This window comes from Lolium perenne, chromosome 1 (assembly GCF_019359855.2).
Source record: "Lolium perenne isolate Kyuss_39 chromosome 1, Kyuss_2.0, whole genome shotgun sequence".
NCBI lineage: Eukaryota > Viridiplantae > Streptophyta > Magnoliopsida > Poales > Poaceae > Lolium > Lolium perenne.
In genome coordinates this window covers 191,056,177-191,072,384 of record NC_067244.2, presented here as the reverse complement: position 1 = coordinate 191,072,384, position 16,208 = coordinate 191,056,177, and the positions used below count along the sequence as shown (strand labels likewise).

Below are 16,208 nucleotides of genomic sequence, written 5' to 3'. Positions count from 1 at the left end.
TTTGATGAATCATGTTGTTTTTTCAAGGATGGATATGTGGTTCCAATTTATATGTTTCATAGCTTACAGATGAGTTTCTCATTTCTCAGTTTGTCTATAATCATTTTGTAAAACAATCATATTCATACTAAACCAGCACATGTTACTACTAGGCTAAATTAGCTTGAGAGCAAGTCATGTTACTCATAACTTTAGCCCTAACAGACAGTTTACTGAATGACTCAGCCCAAGCAGCTCCATCGACAGTTTTACACAGTTCTGCATAGTTGGTGTTTTCTGATGAATCACATCGAAATGGATTGCATTAAAAAACCTGGTAATTCATGGCACGTTGTACATCAAAACACACCATCATGACTTTAGATGCTTTATTTGCCATTAGCGAAATTGCCATAATTGTCGACCATTATCCATTGATACAAAATTTGAACCACGAGAACTGAAGCTTGAGGCAACTGCTATATATAAAAACATCTATACTGGAATCCACCAGGTTTTTCAGCACCACTGCACAGCAAAACTGGGCAAAACATGCGCAACAACACGAAGGGCCTGCCGCTTCTGGCTTTGGCCACTATACACAAAGGTGCCCATTTGCCTTGTACCCCCACACCCAATATTTACATGACAACACCCGCTCACAAGGTGAGCTATTTTTCGCGCCTAATGCGGCTCTTAAAGACAGACCGGTTCCCAACAAGCCACTTATTTTTTGACTACCTTCGGTACAGATCAGCCGCACTCTGTCATGGTATACCCATCAGCAAACACAACAGGAATGCAAGGGCCCATTGACAAGAATGCCTTCTGCTGGCAAATGCTGTAATAACAAAACAGTGGACGATAAGTAGCAAGAGAGCATATGCTGATTTACATGATAAATAGGTAACAGGATGGATAATTATATAATTTACATAACAAACAATAACAATTTCCTAGCATAGAAAATTTTAAAATACAAAAAAGATACTATTAATCAAGTATTTATGTAAGAATTTCTTAAGATGAGCATTAAGTAATTTACTAGTTTGATTAGTATTACTGACATAGCATCACTGTTCACCACATCAACTAAATCGCTCAAATTGCAGGCATGTAAATTGATTATTGAAGTCTGCCTAACATAGAACTAGAACTGCTATTCTTTCAAATAATTTACCAACTCCAAGCCTAGATAAACGTTTCTTCAATTTAACAATAATTGGCAGCTGTGGAAATGTTAAAAGAGAGACAAGACTCACATCTGCTAGGGGCAGGGGCCACATCTTGCACTTGAACAGGATGATGTGCGTGAGCGAGAGATATTGCACGCACTGGAGGGTTCACAGATGCTGGAGATGGAGCAGGGGAGCTATGGTGCCTATTGGGATTATTTGTAGAGTGACGGCCAGAAGGTGATGGACTAATAGATGATGGTGACAATGCACGAGAGATGGTAGGAGGTGAAGCATAATGATGATTAGCTACTGGCTCTGGCACTGGGGCTACAGGAGCTTTATTTTTTGGCTTATTGGTGTATCTATATGAATAACCAGATGGCGGTGGAGATCTATACTTGGACCGTTCCACAGGAGAATGTACAGGTGCAGGAGATGAAGATGGAGCCAAAGGCTTCTCTATTTCATGACTACGGTGATGGCTATGGTGGTGGTGGTGATGGTGGTGGTGGTGGTGGTGATGGTGGTGGTGGTGGTGACGGCGGTGATCTTGATGAGTCATGGGTGCTGGACTAGGTGCATCACTCCTGCTATGCAAAGAATGTGTAAGATACGAAGAAAGGCTTATCTGCTTTACTCTACCAAATACAGTATGATTAAGTCCCAAGTTTCCTGAAGATGAATTGGCAATATTTTGTGCCAATTGCTTCATTCTTGGAATGGAGGGCTGGTGATTCCCAACTTCAAGAATAATGGAGGTCCGAACAATTGTTGGAGGAGCAACTGTAGAACCTTGTAAGTTTGTTAATTGGACATAGAGGTTCTGCAAAGCACGGGAACAAAAATCAACTGAAAAACAAAAACAAGATATAACAATTCACTTCACATATGATGACCCTGGCAAATTAAAACTTCTCATCCAAAATTCTGTAATTTTCAACAAAAATAAGAGTCTTAGGCCAAGTATGGAGCTCTCAATTACAAAAAACTAAGATTTCTACTAATACCGCCATACACTACTAATTACTGGTGTGCCAATCTATTAATATTGCACAGAAATATGTGATTTTCATTCTTAATGTTTAACTCTGCAAAAATACAATGAATTTATGTGTACGTTTACATGGTTGTTCTGTGTGGGAATACACATTCAAGCTCAGGTATCCAATCCAAACAAGTATATGAAGCAGGCATCCAACATTTCACATTTGGCCCAGCAACAGTTTGGCGACAACTAGTGTGTACAACCAAACTAACATGACATGATATCCCTTATCAGAATGAAAGCTATTTAAATGATAGTGAATAGAGGGCACCAACCTCATAGGGATTGAGAAGTAGTCCTGCCTTCATTTGGTCTTTCAACTCATTTATTTTATCTTGTACCTTGTAGATTGGGAAGTTCAGAGTGAAGCTGAAAGATGCATAAGGTTTCTGTACAAGAAAAGCAGCTTGTGTAGGGATAATGGTTATTCCTCCAGGGAACTTAAGCAACTCGAAGAAGGATGAGTTCCCAAACAGTGACTCTGTCAAATGGAGTGTTGACTGTTCTACAACCAAGGACATGAAATACGATCTAAGAATGCTCAACCATGTTGATGATATAGTCGAGTATTTTGGAAAAGGCACAACGCTGAAGATGACATTTGTACAGTTTAATGCACCTAACGGTTGTAGAAAATTTACAGCAACCTGTACAGTCATTACAAGTTCGGTATCAGGAGGATAGAATTTAGGGCACACAGTACACGAAAAGAAGCACAAAAAATAAGGTCCAGAATTTGTGCCTTACCGTAGAGTTGGGGATGCCAATCTCCTCATAGATGTCAAATTCAAGCTTATGTGTACTTTTATTTAACTCAGAAACTGTCTTTTGTAGCATAAAGCTTGCCACTATATCAGCTGCAAAAAGAGCAGTACTTCAATAGTCAATATTCTCAATAATCTCGTAGTGGAATTTTTATTTCAAGTTCCAACAGATAAAACTATAAAATGTGATTTCTCGAAACGAGAAAAACCTTGAACATCTGACTACTGGTCCAAGAGCTGATATAATCACTTCCATCATTCAACACACCTATCACCATTTCAATTTGAAGAAAAAAAATATTTCTCTTCATCAACTTCTAATGTAACCGTTTTACCTATTCTACCGCAGCATGTTTTCTTTGTTAGGGGATGCGATGAGTGATGTTTTTCCATGGAAGCATTTTTGGCTGGAACCTTGTAACATCACCACTACATAGAGCATCGACTCTTGTAACGCGGCAACTTTTGTTGGGACCTGATGAGTGATGACATAACTATTAAATAAACTAATGTCTTTTCTAACGCGATATAATTGTTGGGACCTTATCACATCACCGTTCAAATAGGCATTGCCTTAGCTATCACGGTACTTTTTGTCGGGACCTTCTTACAAAGCTATTCAATAAAGCATTGACGTTTTCACCGCAATTTTTGTCATGATCGTGGAAGTCTAATGTTATCTATCTATAAGGTGTTGCTTTTTCTTTCACGGCAAGTTTTATCGGGATATCATCTCACCAACCCATGGAGCATTGTTGTTTCTTCCACTGCAAACTGCATCAGGATGTCATAGCATAAATACATGATAATTATTTTATAAAAATTTGCCTTTTCTATGGTGACTGAATTCGATGTGGCAAATCAACAGCCATCCAGGGAACAAACATTTTCTGAAATCGGCACAAATAAAGGTTTTGCAGGATCGGGCGACATTTCCTATCTTGAACAACAACGTGAATGGACCCTAAATATACACCGTGTGTGTCCGAATATGGGCAGGCAGAAGCTAATAAAAACATGTCTCGACGAGAAAAGACATAGCAGAGCTTAATAAGTGAAAGAAGGGCGCATATTGCTCTAAAATGAAATAGTAGAACAGAAGAAATTGAGCTTAATTTGGCTCCACATTTACTCCCACAGGCACGAACTTTGCTTGAATCGCTTGCAAATCGCCAACTCTAGTCGCCGCTACTCATGTCGTCCACACCACGAAACCGATTTGAAAAGTGAACAATTTAGAAAACAGAAACTTGCAGAGATCTCGGCAATGCGAGCTGACCTGCGAGCACGTCTTCCGGGGGATCCGTTGGCCCCGCGCTGCGGCCGCGCCCGGCGAAGGGCGGCAGCCAGAACATGGCGGATAGCATCACGGCGGCGCCGAGCAGGAGCGCGGCCACGCATTGCAGCCGCACGGACCCGCGGCATCTGCTGCACCTTCTTATTCTTACTCCATCTCCATCTCCTCCTCCCTCCACCGCCGCCAGACCCTCCTTCCCCATCGCGCACGCCCTCACGCATCACCGCCCGCTACCATTCAAATAGGCATTGCCTTAGCTATCGCGGTACTTTTTGTCGGGACCTCCTTACTAAGCTATTCAATAAAGCATTGCCGTTTTCACGGCAAATTTTGTCATGATCTTGGAAGTCTAATGTTATCTATCTATAAGGTGTTGCTTTTTCTTTCACGGCAAGTTTTGTCGGGATATCATACCAACCCATGGAGCATTGTTTTTTCTTCCACTGAAAACTGCATCAGGATGTCATAGAACAAATACATGATAATTATTCTATCAAATTTTGCCTTTTCTATGCTGACTGAACTCGATGTGGCAAATCAACAGCCATCCAGGGACACAAACATTTGCTGAAATTGGCACAAACAAAGGTTTTGCAGGATCGGGCGACGTTTCCTATCTTGCACAACAACGTGAATGGACCCTAAATATACACTGTGTGTCCGAATTTGGGCAGGCAGAAGCTAATAAAAACATGTCTTGACGAGAAAAGACATAGCACAGCTTAATAAGTGAAAGAAGGGCGCATATTTGCTCTAAAAGGAAATACTAGAACAGAAGAAATTGAGCTTAATTTTGGTTCCACATTTACTCCCACAGGCGCGAACTTTGCTTGAATCGCTCGCAAATCGCCAACTCTAGTCGCCGCTATGCGTGTGTCGTCCATAGCACGAAACCGATTTGAAAACTGAACAATTTAGAAAACAGAAGCTTGCAGAGATCTTGGCAATGCAAGCTGACCTGCGAGCACGTCTTCCGGGGGATCCGTTGGCCCCGTGCTGCGGCCACGCCCGGCGAAGGGCGGCAACCAGAACATGGCGGAGAGCATCACGGCGGCGCCGAGCAGGAGCGCGGCCACGCATTGCAGCCGCACGGACCAGCGGCATCTGCTGCACCTTCTTCTTCTTACTCCATCTCCTCCTCCTCCCTCAACCGCCGCCAGACCCTCCTTCCCCATGGCGTGCGCCCTCACGCATCACCGCCCTCTACCATTCAAATAGGCATTGCCTTAGCTATCGCGGTACTTTTTGTCGGGACCTCCTTACTAAGCTATTCAATAAAGCATTGCCGTTTTCACGGCAAATTTTGTCATGATCTTGGAAGTCTAATGTTATCTATCTATAAGGTGTTGCTTTTTCGTTCACGGCAAGTTTTGTCGGGATATCTTCTCACAAACCCATGGAGCATTGTTGGTTCTTTCACTGAGAACTGCATCAGGATGTCATAGCATAAACACATGATAATTATTTTATGAAATGTTGCCTTTTCTATGCTGACTGAACTCGGTGTGGCAAATCAACAGCCATCCAGGGACACAAACATTTGCTGAAATCGGCACAAACAAAGGTTTTGCAGGATCGGGCGACATTTCCTATCTTGTACAACAACGTGAATGGACCCTAATATACACTGTGTGTGTCCGAATTTAGGCAGGCAGAAGCTAATAAAAACATTTCTTACGAGAAAAGACATAGCAGAGCTTAATAAGTGAAAGAAGGGCGCATATTGCTCTAAAAGGAAATAGTAGAACATAAGAAATTGAGCTTAATTTGGTTCCACATTTACTCCCACAGGCGCGAGCTTTGCTTGAATCGCTCGCAAATCGTCAAAACTCTAGTCGCCGCTTAAGTCACGCTACTCGTGTCGTCCGCACCACGAAACCGATTTGAAAACTAAACAATTTAGATTTAGAAAACGGGAGCTGGGCGAGATCTCGGCAATGCGAGCTGACCTGCGAGCACGTCTTCCGGGGGATCCGCTGGCCCCGCGCTGCGGCCGCGCCCGGCGAAGGGCGGCAGCCAGAACATGGCGGAGAGCAGCACGGCGGCGCCGAGCAGGAGCGCGGCCACGCATTGCAGCCGCACGGACCCGCGGCATCTGCTGCACCTTCTTCTTCTTGCTCCATCTCCTCCTCCTCCCTCCGCCGCCGCCAGGCCCGGCGGCTGCCCCCCGGCCACCTTCCCCATGGCGCGCGAAAATCTCACGCATCACCGCCCGCCACCATCGCCGCGAGAGATGGCAGAGCTGGAGACGGGACGCGCGCGAGCTAGCTAGGGTTTGGGGTCGCGGCGTCAGCTCGTATGCTACACAGCGAAGCAGTGCGGCGCGCACGGGTGAGGACTGAGGTGGGGGTGGTGGAGTGGAAATGGTGGGAGACTCTTGCTGCGCACAGCGTGCGTGCGAGGACAACGGGTGATGGCCGCTGCATTTATTATAGTCTGCTGAGCACATAAATATTTTTAGTGCTATAAAAAAATTAGAATACCTGCAGATATAGATTATCACTACTATTGTAAAAATCAGATTTTTTTTCGAAAAGAAGGTTGATCGTGGGTTCTACTCCCTCCGTCTCATGAAACTTGTTGGGACGGAGGAGTACATCAAATTGAGGTACGCGGCATTTTCAAAAACTAGAAAATATGGATCCGACGGTTGGATAGCAATTTCCGTCTTTTCAGAAAAGAAATATCAAGCCCACCACGTCTATTACCCTGACAACTTTGTGGGTTGTTGCGTGCATGCTCACGCGTGTATCCCATTTGGGTCCTTCTTTAAATTAAAGTTGATGCAAAGCAATGAGGAAGTTGTCTATGTATGTACTTTGTTTGTTGATGGCGTCATCAGCAAACAAAGTACAAAAATATAGACAACTATGGTAAAGCCATTACACGATGTAAAAATAACACCTGCAACTAAGTGGGTGTCTTCCGCAACATCGTCTTCAAGAAGGAAAACACATCCCGAGAGATGTTGTTGGTCGTTGTTATGTATGTCTGACTAGCCAAATAAAAGGATTTTCATCATGGTTACACAGACTAAGCAACGAAGGCTAATACATTGGCAATGAGACAACGCCTTCAACAAGGTAACAACAGATAATGTTCCTCTCTAATGAGCTCGACCAATAAAGGCCGGAGCATGGGTTTTCACCCCGGATATGAAGTGGTTGGCCAATCAACACCTTGATGTCGGATCTTCCAAAAGTTGCAGAGTACATTACCCCACACTAGGCTGGATAGGCTTTAACTCGTGCGACATCATCCCCCCTCCATGGCCGTTGGGGGAGGGTGGATATCGTGGTGTGGAAGTGGCCAATGGCACTCCATACCTACGTAGGTTGACCTGCAACATCCACCACCGGAGTCGTTGCCCTGATGCCAGATGTTGTGGATGGGTGGCCGCCGGTCTAACCATGTTCCATCAGAAGGTTGAACTCCAAGTAGCTCCATAGAACTCCCTAGTGTTCGAACTAGGGGTTTCTGCGATCAACAATAGGGTTGTTGCAGTAGTTGTAGTAGCAAATATAAGTTCGTCCCTGAGAAGCTTTGCAAATAGCAATAAACACAATATCGCAATTGCGATGTCAGGTGCAGCCACGTTCGCACCCAAACCGTTGTTTGGAAATAGCCTATACTATAAGTTGCTAAGATGGCAATAGTTTGAGAGTTTGAAGTAATTAAAAGTAAAGTAGAGCAAGAGAGTGTGTTTGTGATATGGTTGAGGGGTTCTCAAGGGAGTGTAGGTTACATCACTAGTATTGGTATTACTTATGATTAGGATGAATCCATATCTTTCATTTATGTTATGTGTGGAAAGAGCTCCGTAATAAGATGCGCCCAGAAAGCCATGTGTCATCGCATCTCTAAATAACCATTGCGGTTAGCCTTCCGCAAACCACATATTGATCATCGCAATTAAGAGTTTTACCACGTGGTTATTGATATGAGCTTAGTGAATCTCCCTTTATCCCCCTCTTACATACAATGAAGTGTCTTACGGTAATGTCACTTCTCGTCGTACACTTTACCATACTTTCAAGGGTAGTTCCCTCTCTCGTTCCTAAGGCAAATGCTATGTGGTGCACTTCATATAACATACAAGAGAGAGAACTAACACATAGTCAATAAATCAAAGTTATAATTCATCTTTATTTCACATCATAATATTACTAGTGGTTCTCCTATCTCCCCAAGAATAAATGGACTACTCATACATGAAGGGGATCAACATCATAGCAATAATATGGATTTAATATGAAGATACAATTGTATACAAGTCCAAATCCTAATAGAGTTCGGATCACAACCAAGTAGACAAAGGGGATCACGGTGAAGACGTTGATGATGATGTTGATGAAGATCGATGGGTTGCCCTTCAAGATCCTAGCTTCCTCCTCCTCTTCCGTGTTGGTGGGGATGGTGATGGAGGCGCCGGCTGTGGAGACGATGGCAGTGGCGGAGGAGCGGCAGGGCTCCGCCCCTAGGGCGCGGATGAATTGTGCCTCCATTGACTCCTCCCCTCTTTATGCCCATCGGGCCTTCACAAATGATGTTTGTTTGACAAAACGGAGCTGATAGAGGCCCGCACGGCCATACGGTACGGGCGTGCTCTGCCCATACCGATGGTCGCTATTCTCCCTGGACTTTCGTATATTGGACGCCATTTTTTCATACGAACTCCGATTTAGGTGTTCTTCAGCTCGTTGAGCTCGTATGGACGAGGGCTATAATACCATGGCCTTAGATATTAAATATAAGATGTTGGGGAAATATCACTTTTCCCACACCACATATGGTTAAGTCTGGTGCTTGTAATTCTCCCATATTGTGCCCTCTTGGTCCTTTTGCCTCCCTTTGTCCATGATTGTCCATAACACCTAAATACATGTAAAGTACAAGGGAAACATAATGAAATCCTACTAAAACAACTAAATTTTCAAAGCTCATATGAAAGTGAACAAGAACTCGAAAGTATGCAAAATAGGAAAAGTTGTAGCTAGAATGAGCATGAAATGAATGACAATATGAGTAAGAGTATACTTAAAAACTTCAGTAAAATAGTACAAAATTTTGAGCACCTGGTATGAAATACCAAAACATGGGATTTTGTAAGAATGCAAATAATAATATAAACTATTGATGGTGCTCCAGGGACGGCGCCAGACAATCTTGGTGGCGGTTGTTGTGGAAGCGGTTGGAAAACCCCAAGAGGAAGGTGTAATGAGCACAGCAGCAAGTTTTGCCTTAGGAGAAAGGCGTGATTTCTGAAGGTGTTGCTAGCTAACTAGTGGCAGGACGCACTACCGGCGTCAGCAACAATATGGAACCTGCACACAACACAACCAAAATACTTTGCCCCAACTTACAGTGAGGTTGTCAATCTCACCGGTTTGCTGAACACAAAGGATTAGACGTATCGAGTGGAAAGTGATGTTTGCAGTAATAATTAAAGAAAACAAAGCTTTGCAGTAAGTAACATAGAAGGATTGTGGTGGGTGAATTTATTAGTGTAAAGGAAAGGACCGGAGTCCATAGTTCACTAGAGGTGTCTCTCCATAAAGATAAATAACATGTTGGGTGAACAAATTATAGCTGGGCAATTGACAGAATATCGACCATACATGACAAGATGATTACTATGAGATTCGTTTTGACATTACAACATAATACATAGACCGTAATCCAACTGCATCTATGACTAATAATCCACCTTCCGGTTATCGTCCAAACCCCTTCCAGTATTAAGTTGCAAACAATAGATTATCGCATTAAGCAATGTGTGTAAAGTAAATAATAGAATTACCCCTGGATAAAACATTGTTGTTTTCTTCCTAGTAGCAACAACACATCTACAATCTTAGAAGTTATTGTCATGCTCCCAGATTACTAGAGACATGAATCCACTATCGAGCATAAATACTCCCTTTTGGAGTCACAAGCATCTACTTGGCTAGAGTATCTACTAGCAACGGAGAGCATGCAATATCACAAATAACATATGACAAGAATATATAATCGATCTCAATATAGGATACAATATTCATCGGATCTCAGCAAACACAACATGTAGCATTACATAAGGATGATCTTGATCATGTAGGGCAGCTCACAAAATCTAAACACGAGGTACAAATTGGAGAAGACAACCATCTAGCTATTGATATGGACCCATAGTCTAGGGATGAACTACTCATGCATCACTTCTGAGGCGGACATGGCGATGTAGATGCCCCCGGCGATGATTTCCCCCTCTGGGAGGGTGCCGGGAAGAGCTTCAGAACCCTACCGAGTTGGGTTATGCAATGGCGGCCACGACAAAACTTTTCGTGGATGGAGGCTCGGTGTCGTTGCCTATTCGACGGTACCTCGGAGGAGGGATCCTCACGAGGGGGAGAAGAAGTAGGGGCCATCGGGCGGAGAGTCCTCGGGACGGTGGTACGAGATTTACCCATCTTCGGAACACATGCACGATGACAGGGCCTACTGTTGCTTGTCTGTAATTATCTGGGCGCTTTCGCGTTGTTACAATGAGTTGTGGTTGTGCCTCTAGGGCTCCCGGGATCCGGCTTATAAAGACGCCAGGATCTAGGGTTTACACGGAGAGTCCTAGCCGAAATACAAGTTGCCTAACTACGGAATATTACATTGTTGTGCATATCAAGGATCCGCCTTTCCTTATATGCCGTACTGGATCCGGCTACCCCTGATGGGCCAGGCCAGATCCGACTTCTAGAGTAGGTCGGTGGATCCGGCTTCTTGTTCCTGGGATGGACTTCATCCATCTTGATCTACATCAACTGGCCCGTTCGATGGGCCATGCGCCACCATCACCATCTATGGGCCACCCGGGCTTGCCGGATCTAGCCACCGACGATGGTACACCCATGAAGTATACCCACAACAGTAGCCCCCAGAGTTCTCCGAGGTTCACCTCTTATTTCCGTCTTGCTCGAACCATCTTCATGTCTGACAATCTTCCTAGAAACGTGGGGAAACTTGAAGAACTCCGACTTCATGAAACTTCCTTTTCCAGCTTGCATGCCGGAAAGATCCTTCATCTGCGGGACTTCATCTATCGGCCTCATCATTACAACGAGTCTCTGGGTTACTACCTTGCAGAGATAATAGCTTATCCTTTGAAATTCTTACCCGGAACCTCGAAGGGTTCAAACGGTTCCACCAATCTTGGCGCCATTTTCGGGTAATTTGAACGGTAACTTGATCCTTAGCCATTTTTACCGCTAGGGTTTTTGACACGTGTCCATCATCCAATGGCGCAACGCTTGCATTCCGACCATAGGATGCGGAACACAAATCTCCTCCCGCGCCTATAAATATCCCCACCGCACACTTCATAATCACCATTCTCCCCCAATTCACCTCTCCTCCGAGCGCCGCCACCGAGCTCCTGCTTCCGCCGTGCTGGAGTCTGCCGGAGTTTCGCCGGAGCTTGCGCCGCCACGAAGTGTTCTTCGTGTTCTTAACTTCGGCGAGCCACCGCAGCAAAAACCTCGCTGTCGGAAACTCCGACCACCGCATCATCCATCTCCAGTAAGTATTTCGGCCTCGAGCTTTTCATCGGTGTTGGTAGGGATGACTAGTGTGTAGCGGTGGTTCCGACTAAGTTAGTTTTCTTTCAATGTAGATGTCTTCTTCTACTCCACAACCATCGTAGTTGGAGCCGATCGCGGCTACGCCAATCTCTTCTGCCCCTCTGCCATTCATCCCTGTCCAGTTGGATCCTGCCAAAGGATCCGACAAGTCCATTGAATGAGCCAGTTCCAACCCGGCGGACCTAGCCGGAAAAGAAAAAATGCATAAGAAGATGGAGGAGGTCGCCGCCGCCAAGAAATCCAAATCCCGAACTCGTGAAGGCGAAGTCAAAGGGCTATGGTGGCCCTGCACCACCACCGAAGATGAACTCCACGGCTTCGAGGCGAAGGGATTCTCTAGATCCTGGAGAGTGGTTTTGGGTGCCCTAAGCCCGGCGCCCGAAGCCGGAGAGTGGGTGCTGACAAGGGCGTTGGTGGAGCACGGATTCTCCTTGCCTCCGAGCGATTTCTTCTCGGAAATCCTCGAGGCTTACAAGCTTGAACCCCACAACATCTCTCCCAACATCGTCCTCGCCATCGCCAACCACGTCGCCCTCTGCAAGGGTCATCTCCGGGTAAAACCTGATTTGGCCCTCTTTCAGTTCTTTTTCTCCGTCAAGGAGGAGACGGTCCCGCAGACTTCTTCGCTCGCCACCTACGGAAGCATTACCTTCAAGATCCGCACCCGCCGCGTCTACCCTCACTCGGATCGTCACGAGTCCGTGAGGTACTGGTATGGGGGATTCTTCTATGTGAAGTACGTCTCAGATCCGACAAGCCCGAAGACTCTGCCGGCGTTCAAGGACGGGCCCGCCAGCGAGACCCCCCGCCTGGACTAACTGCCCGCATATCTCCGAGTCACCAATGTTGACAAGGATGGTTAGGCGGATATGCAAGCTGACGGAATATGGCTTGTCGGGGAAGGACCTGACGCTCTCCTGGTTCACCAAGCAGATCCAACCCCTCCAACACTGTGATCGTTTGATGTATGAGTACAGTGGCCGCGATAACACCATGCACGCCACCAAGGATAACCTTTCTTCCGACGCCCTAAACAAGCGGCTTCGGGTTATGATCAAGATCCCGCGTGACGTTCCCTCTCACGCGTGTCAATTTGACATACACACGGATGGTGCCGGCACAATGGCAAGTTTTCCGACTGATCATCATTTCCCTTTTTATGCCTTCAAATTTGTCTAAGGACTTTGTCTTGTGTATACAACTCGACTCCCTCGAGGAGAAAGATCTTGGGACCTTGACCCGGATCCCACACGCTGGCACAACAAACCCGGAAGCCACGTCCGACGCGGAAATTCCTGAGGGCCCTCCTCCCGCAAAACGGAAGAGAGGTGCAGCCTCCGGGTCGGCGCCCAAACGCGCGCGTGAAGCCCCTAGCGCCGCAGCCACCAAGAAGCTTGAGAAATAAAAACAACAACTCAAGGAGATTGACACCGGCAAAAGCTCGCAGGCCAGCATCGAGAGGTTCTTCAAAAAGCCTGGGTAATAACTCAATTTCAGACTGACTCTTTTTGCAACTTATCTCAAAATATGCTAAGTGTCATGCTCTTTTCATCATGCAACAAAGTTGCCGGAAGTAAGCCCAGAAGAAGAAACTCAAGCCCTCGCCTGCCTCTATGCCAATTACCCCGGAAGTGGAGGTTCCGCCAAAGCCTTCCTCCTCTGCAGCTCAAGATCCCAAGAATGTCATCAACCTTGATGATATTCCGACACCTACCACAGACTCCAGCAAAGACGCTTCCTCCTCCAAACCTCCGGCTGAAGAACCCGAATCAACCTTGGCTGAAGCTCCGGCTAATGATGCCGCAAAGAAATTATTGATAGGTGGTGCCACTGGTACACCCCAAACGCACCGACACTTGTTTCTGGTTCTTCGAAAAGCTCCCCTACACCAGCGCCATACGGAAATGACAAACTTGATGAATGAAGTGTGGGGGTCGGGGGAGACAGGACAACATGACCTGGCAACCTTGGAGGACAATCTTCGTGTTTTCTTTGTGAAACACAAAGACGTGCGCCAGGTAACACTAGCCCCCAAGCATTGGTTTATATATTTCCGAGTGAAATTTGTAAGCCGATGCTTCAACTGTATTATCTTGATTGAATCTTGGCGGAAACTTGAAATTTCCCAGCACGAGAAAATTTTAACTTCGCATCCAACCCCCCAGATTTTAATTTTCCGGCTAATCAATCCTACTTGCTTCACAGAACACCCGCTAGCTGCACGAAGATCTACGCACGCTAGTGCTGAGCAGAAAAGCAGAGATTTAGCGGCTGAACAAGAAGGAGGCAGAGGATGATACGTCCAATTTGCATCACTATTTTATATCATAATTTGCTGTTATTCATTGATATATTTCATATTTGGAGATAATACTTATGTTATTTAATCTATTTTGCATGTTTCATGATTATTGGAGGATCGCGCACTGGAGTCAGGATTCTGCTGGAAAAAGCGCCGTCAGAATGCAATATTTCGGAAGATCAACAGTTGACGGAAATTATATGAAAAATCCTATTTTTCCAGAAGACGAAGGGAGCCAGAAGGGGGAGCTGAGGGGACCCGAGGTGGGCCCACCTCATAGGCCGGCACGGCCCAAGGCCTGGTCGCGCCGCCCTGTGAGGAGGGGGCCCACAGCCCCCTCTCGCCTCCTTTTCTTCGCGAACGCCTTCGTCCCGAAAACCTAAGCTCCAGGGGATACATCGCGAAGAGTCACAGCCGCCTCTGCGGGGCGGAGAACACCAGAGAGAAAAGAGCTCTCCAGCAGGCTGAGATCCGCCGGGGAAATTCCCTCCCGGAGGGGGAAATCGACACCATCGTCACCGCCATCGAGCTGGACATCATCTCCACCACCACCATCATCATCATCTTCATCATCATCACCGCCGTCTCCACCGCTGCACGCCATCACCGCTGTAACAATTCGGGTTTGATCTTGATTGTTTGATAGGGGAAACTCTCCCGGTGTTGATTTCTACTTGTTATTGATGCTATTGAGTGAAACCGTTGAACCAAGGTTTATGTTCAGATTGTTATTCATTATCATATCACCTCTGATCATGTTCCATATGATGTCTCGTGAGTAGTTCGTTTAGTTCTTGAGGACATGGGTGAAGTCTAAATGTTAGTAGTGAAGTATGGTTGAGTAATATTCAATGTTATGATATTTAAGTTGTGGTGTTATTCTTCTAGTGGTGTCGTGTGAACGTCGACTACACGACACTTCACCTTTATGGGCCTAGGGGAATGCATCTTGTACTCGTTTGCCAATTGCGGGGTTGCCGGAGTGACAGAAACCTGAGCCCCCGTTGGTATATCGATGCAGGAGGGATAGCAGGATCTTAGAGTTTAAGGCTGTGGTTAGATTTATCTTAATTACTTTCTTGTAGTTGCAGATGCTTGCAAGGGGTATAATCACAAGTATGTATTAGTCCTAGGAAGGGCGGTACATTAGCATAGGTTCACCCACACAACACTTATCAAAACAATGAAGATTAATTAGCCGTATGTAGCGAAAGCACTAGACTAAAATCCCGTGTGTCCTCGAGAACGTTTGGTCATTATAAGTAAACAAACCGGCTTGTCCTTTGTGCTAAAAAGGATTGGGCCACTCGCTGCAATTGTTACTCTCGCACTTTACTTACTCGTACTTTATTCATCTGTTACATCAAAACCCCTTGAATACTTGTCTGTGAGCATTTACAGTGAATCCTTCATCGAAACTGCTTGTCAACACCTTCTGCTCCTCGTTGGGATCGACATTCTTACTTATCGAAGATACTATGATACACCCCCTATACCTGTGGGTCATCAAGACTATTTTCTGGCGCCGTTGCCTGGGAGTGAAGCGCTATTGGTAAGTGGAATTGGTAAGGGAAATTTCTGCTGTTTGTGCTGATTCTATTTCTGCCTGCTGCTATAATTCATTATGGAGAGATCTTCTCTTGAGTTTTTATTTGGGAAATCTACTACTACTGCAAAGGTAGTGGATGAGGCGCCAGGTGAGGAAGAAATACCATACAAAATACCTATGAAAATTATTGAACATGTAGTGGGTAACCGTTATACAGGGGATGGAACTGTCCACCCTGGAAATCATTTACTGTTCTTACATGAATTATGCGGTTTATTCAAGTGTGCAGGTATTGCTATGGATGAAGTGAGGAAGAAACTATTCTCTATATCGCTGTCTGGTAAGGCGGTGCATTGGTATAAATTACTGGATAATGGGGATTCTCTTGAATGGAATGATATTGTGCCCCGGTTTTATTCTAAGTTCTATCCTCCAAGTGAAATTCACAAAGATCGGAACCGCATATATAATTTTTTGCCTCATG

At 45.4% G+C, this 16,208-nt stretch overlaps 1 protein-coding gene across 2 annotated transcripts; it reads right to left on the bottom strand.

Moving 5' to 3' along the window:
• Nucleotides 1-354: 354 nt before the first annotated feature.
• LOC127316707 (uncharacterized) lies at nucleotides 355-6,653 on the bottom strand. Of its 2 annotated transcripts, none has more exons than XM_051347163.2 (5): nucleotides 6,213-6,653; nucleotides 2,950-3,059; nucleotides 2,478-2,849; nucleotides 1,242-1,980; nucleotides 355-820 (listed from the first exon to the last, which is right to left on the bottom strand). In XM_051347163.2, exons 1-5 carry the CDS (start codon nucleotides 6,445-6,447, stop codon nucleotides 747-749), a joined length of 1,530 nt encoding a protein of 509 aa, XP_051203123.1. In that variant the 5' UTR covers nucleotides 6,448-6,653; the 3' UTR covers nucleotides 355-746. The 2 variants fall into 2 exon arrangements, with proteins under 2 accessions (XP_051203123.1, XP_051203131.2); XM_051347171.2 differs by lacking the exon at nucleotides 6,213-6,653 and adding an exon at nucleotides 4,246-4,687.
• Nucleotides 6,654-16,208: the final 9,555 nt, after the last annotated feature.

What these genes read in the sequence shown, in the direction of transcription:
- LOC127316707 (XM_051347163.2), bottom strand. Translation starts at nt 6,447, where the DNA reads ATGGGGAAGGTGGCCGGGGGGCAGCCGCCGGGCCTGGCGGCGGCGGAG. An exon ending in CCCGGAAGACGTGCTCGCAG is followed by an intron (nt 3,060 to 6,212) that starts GTCAGCTCGCAT and finishes CTCTTTTTGCAG; the next exon opens with CTGATATAGTGGCAAGCTTT. An exon ending in TACTTCTCAATCCCTATGAG is followed by an intron (nt 1,981 to 2,477) that starts GTTGGTGCCCTC and finishes CGTGCTTTGCAG; the next exon opens with AACCTCTATGTCCAATTAAC.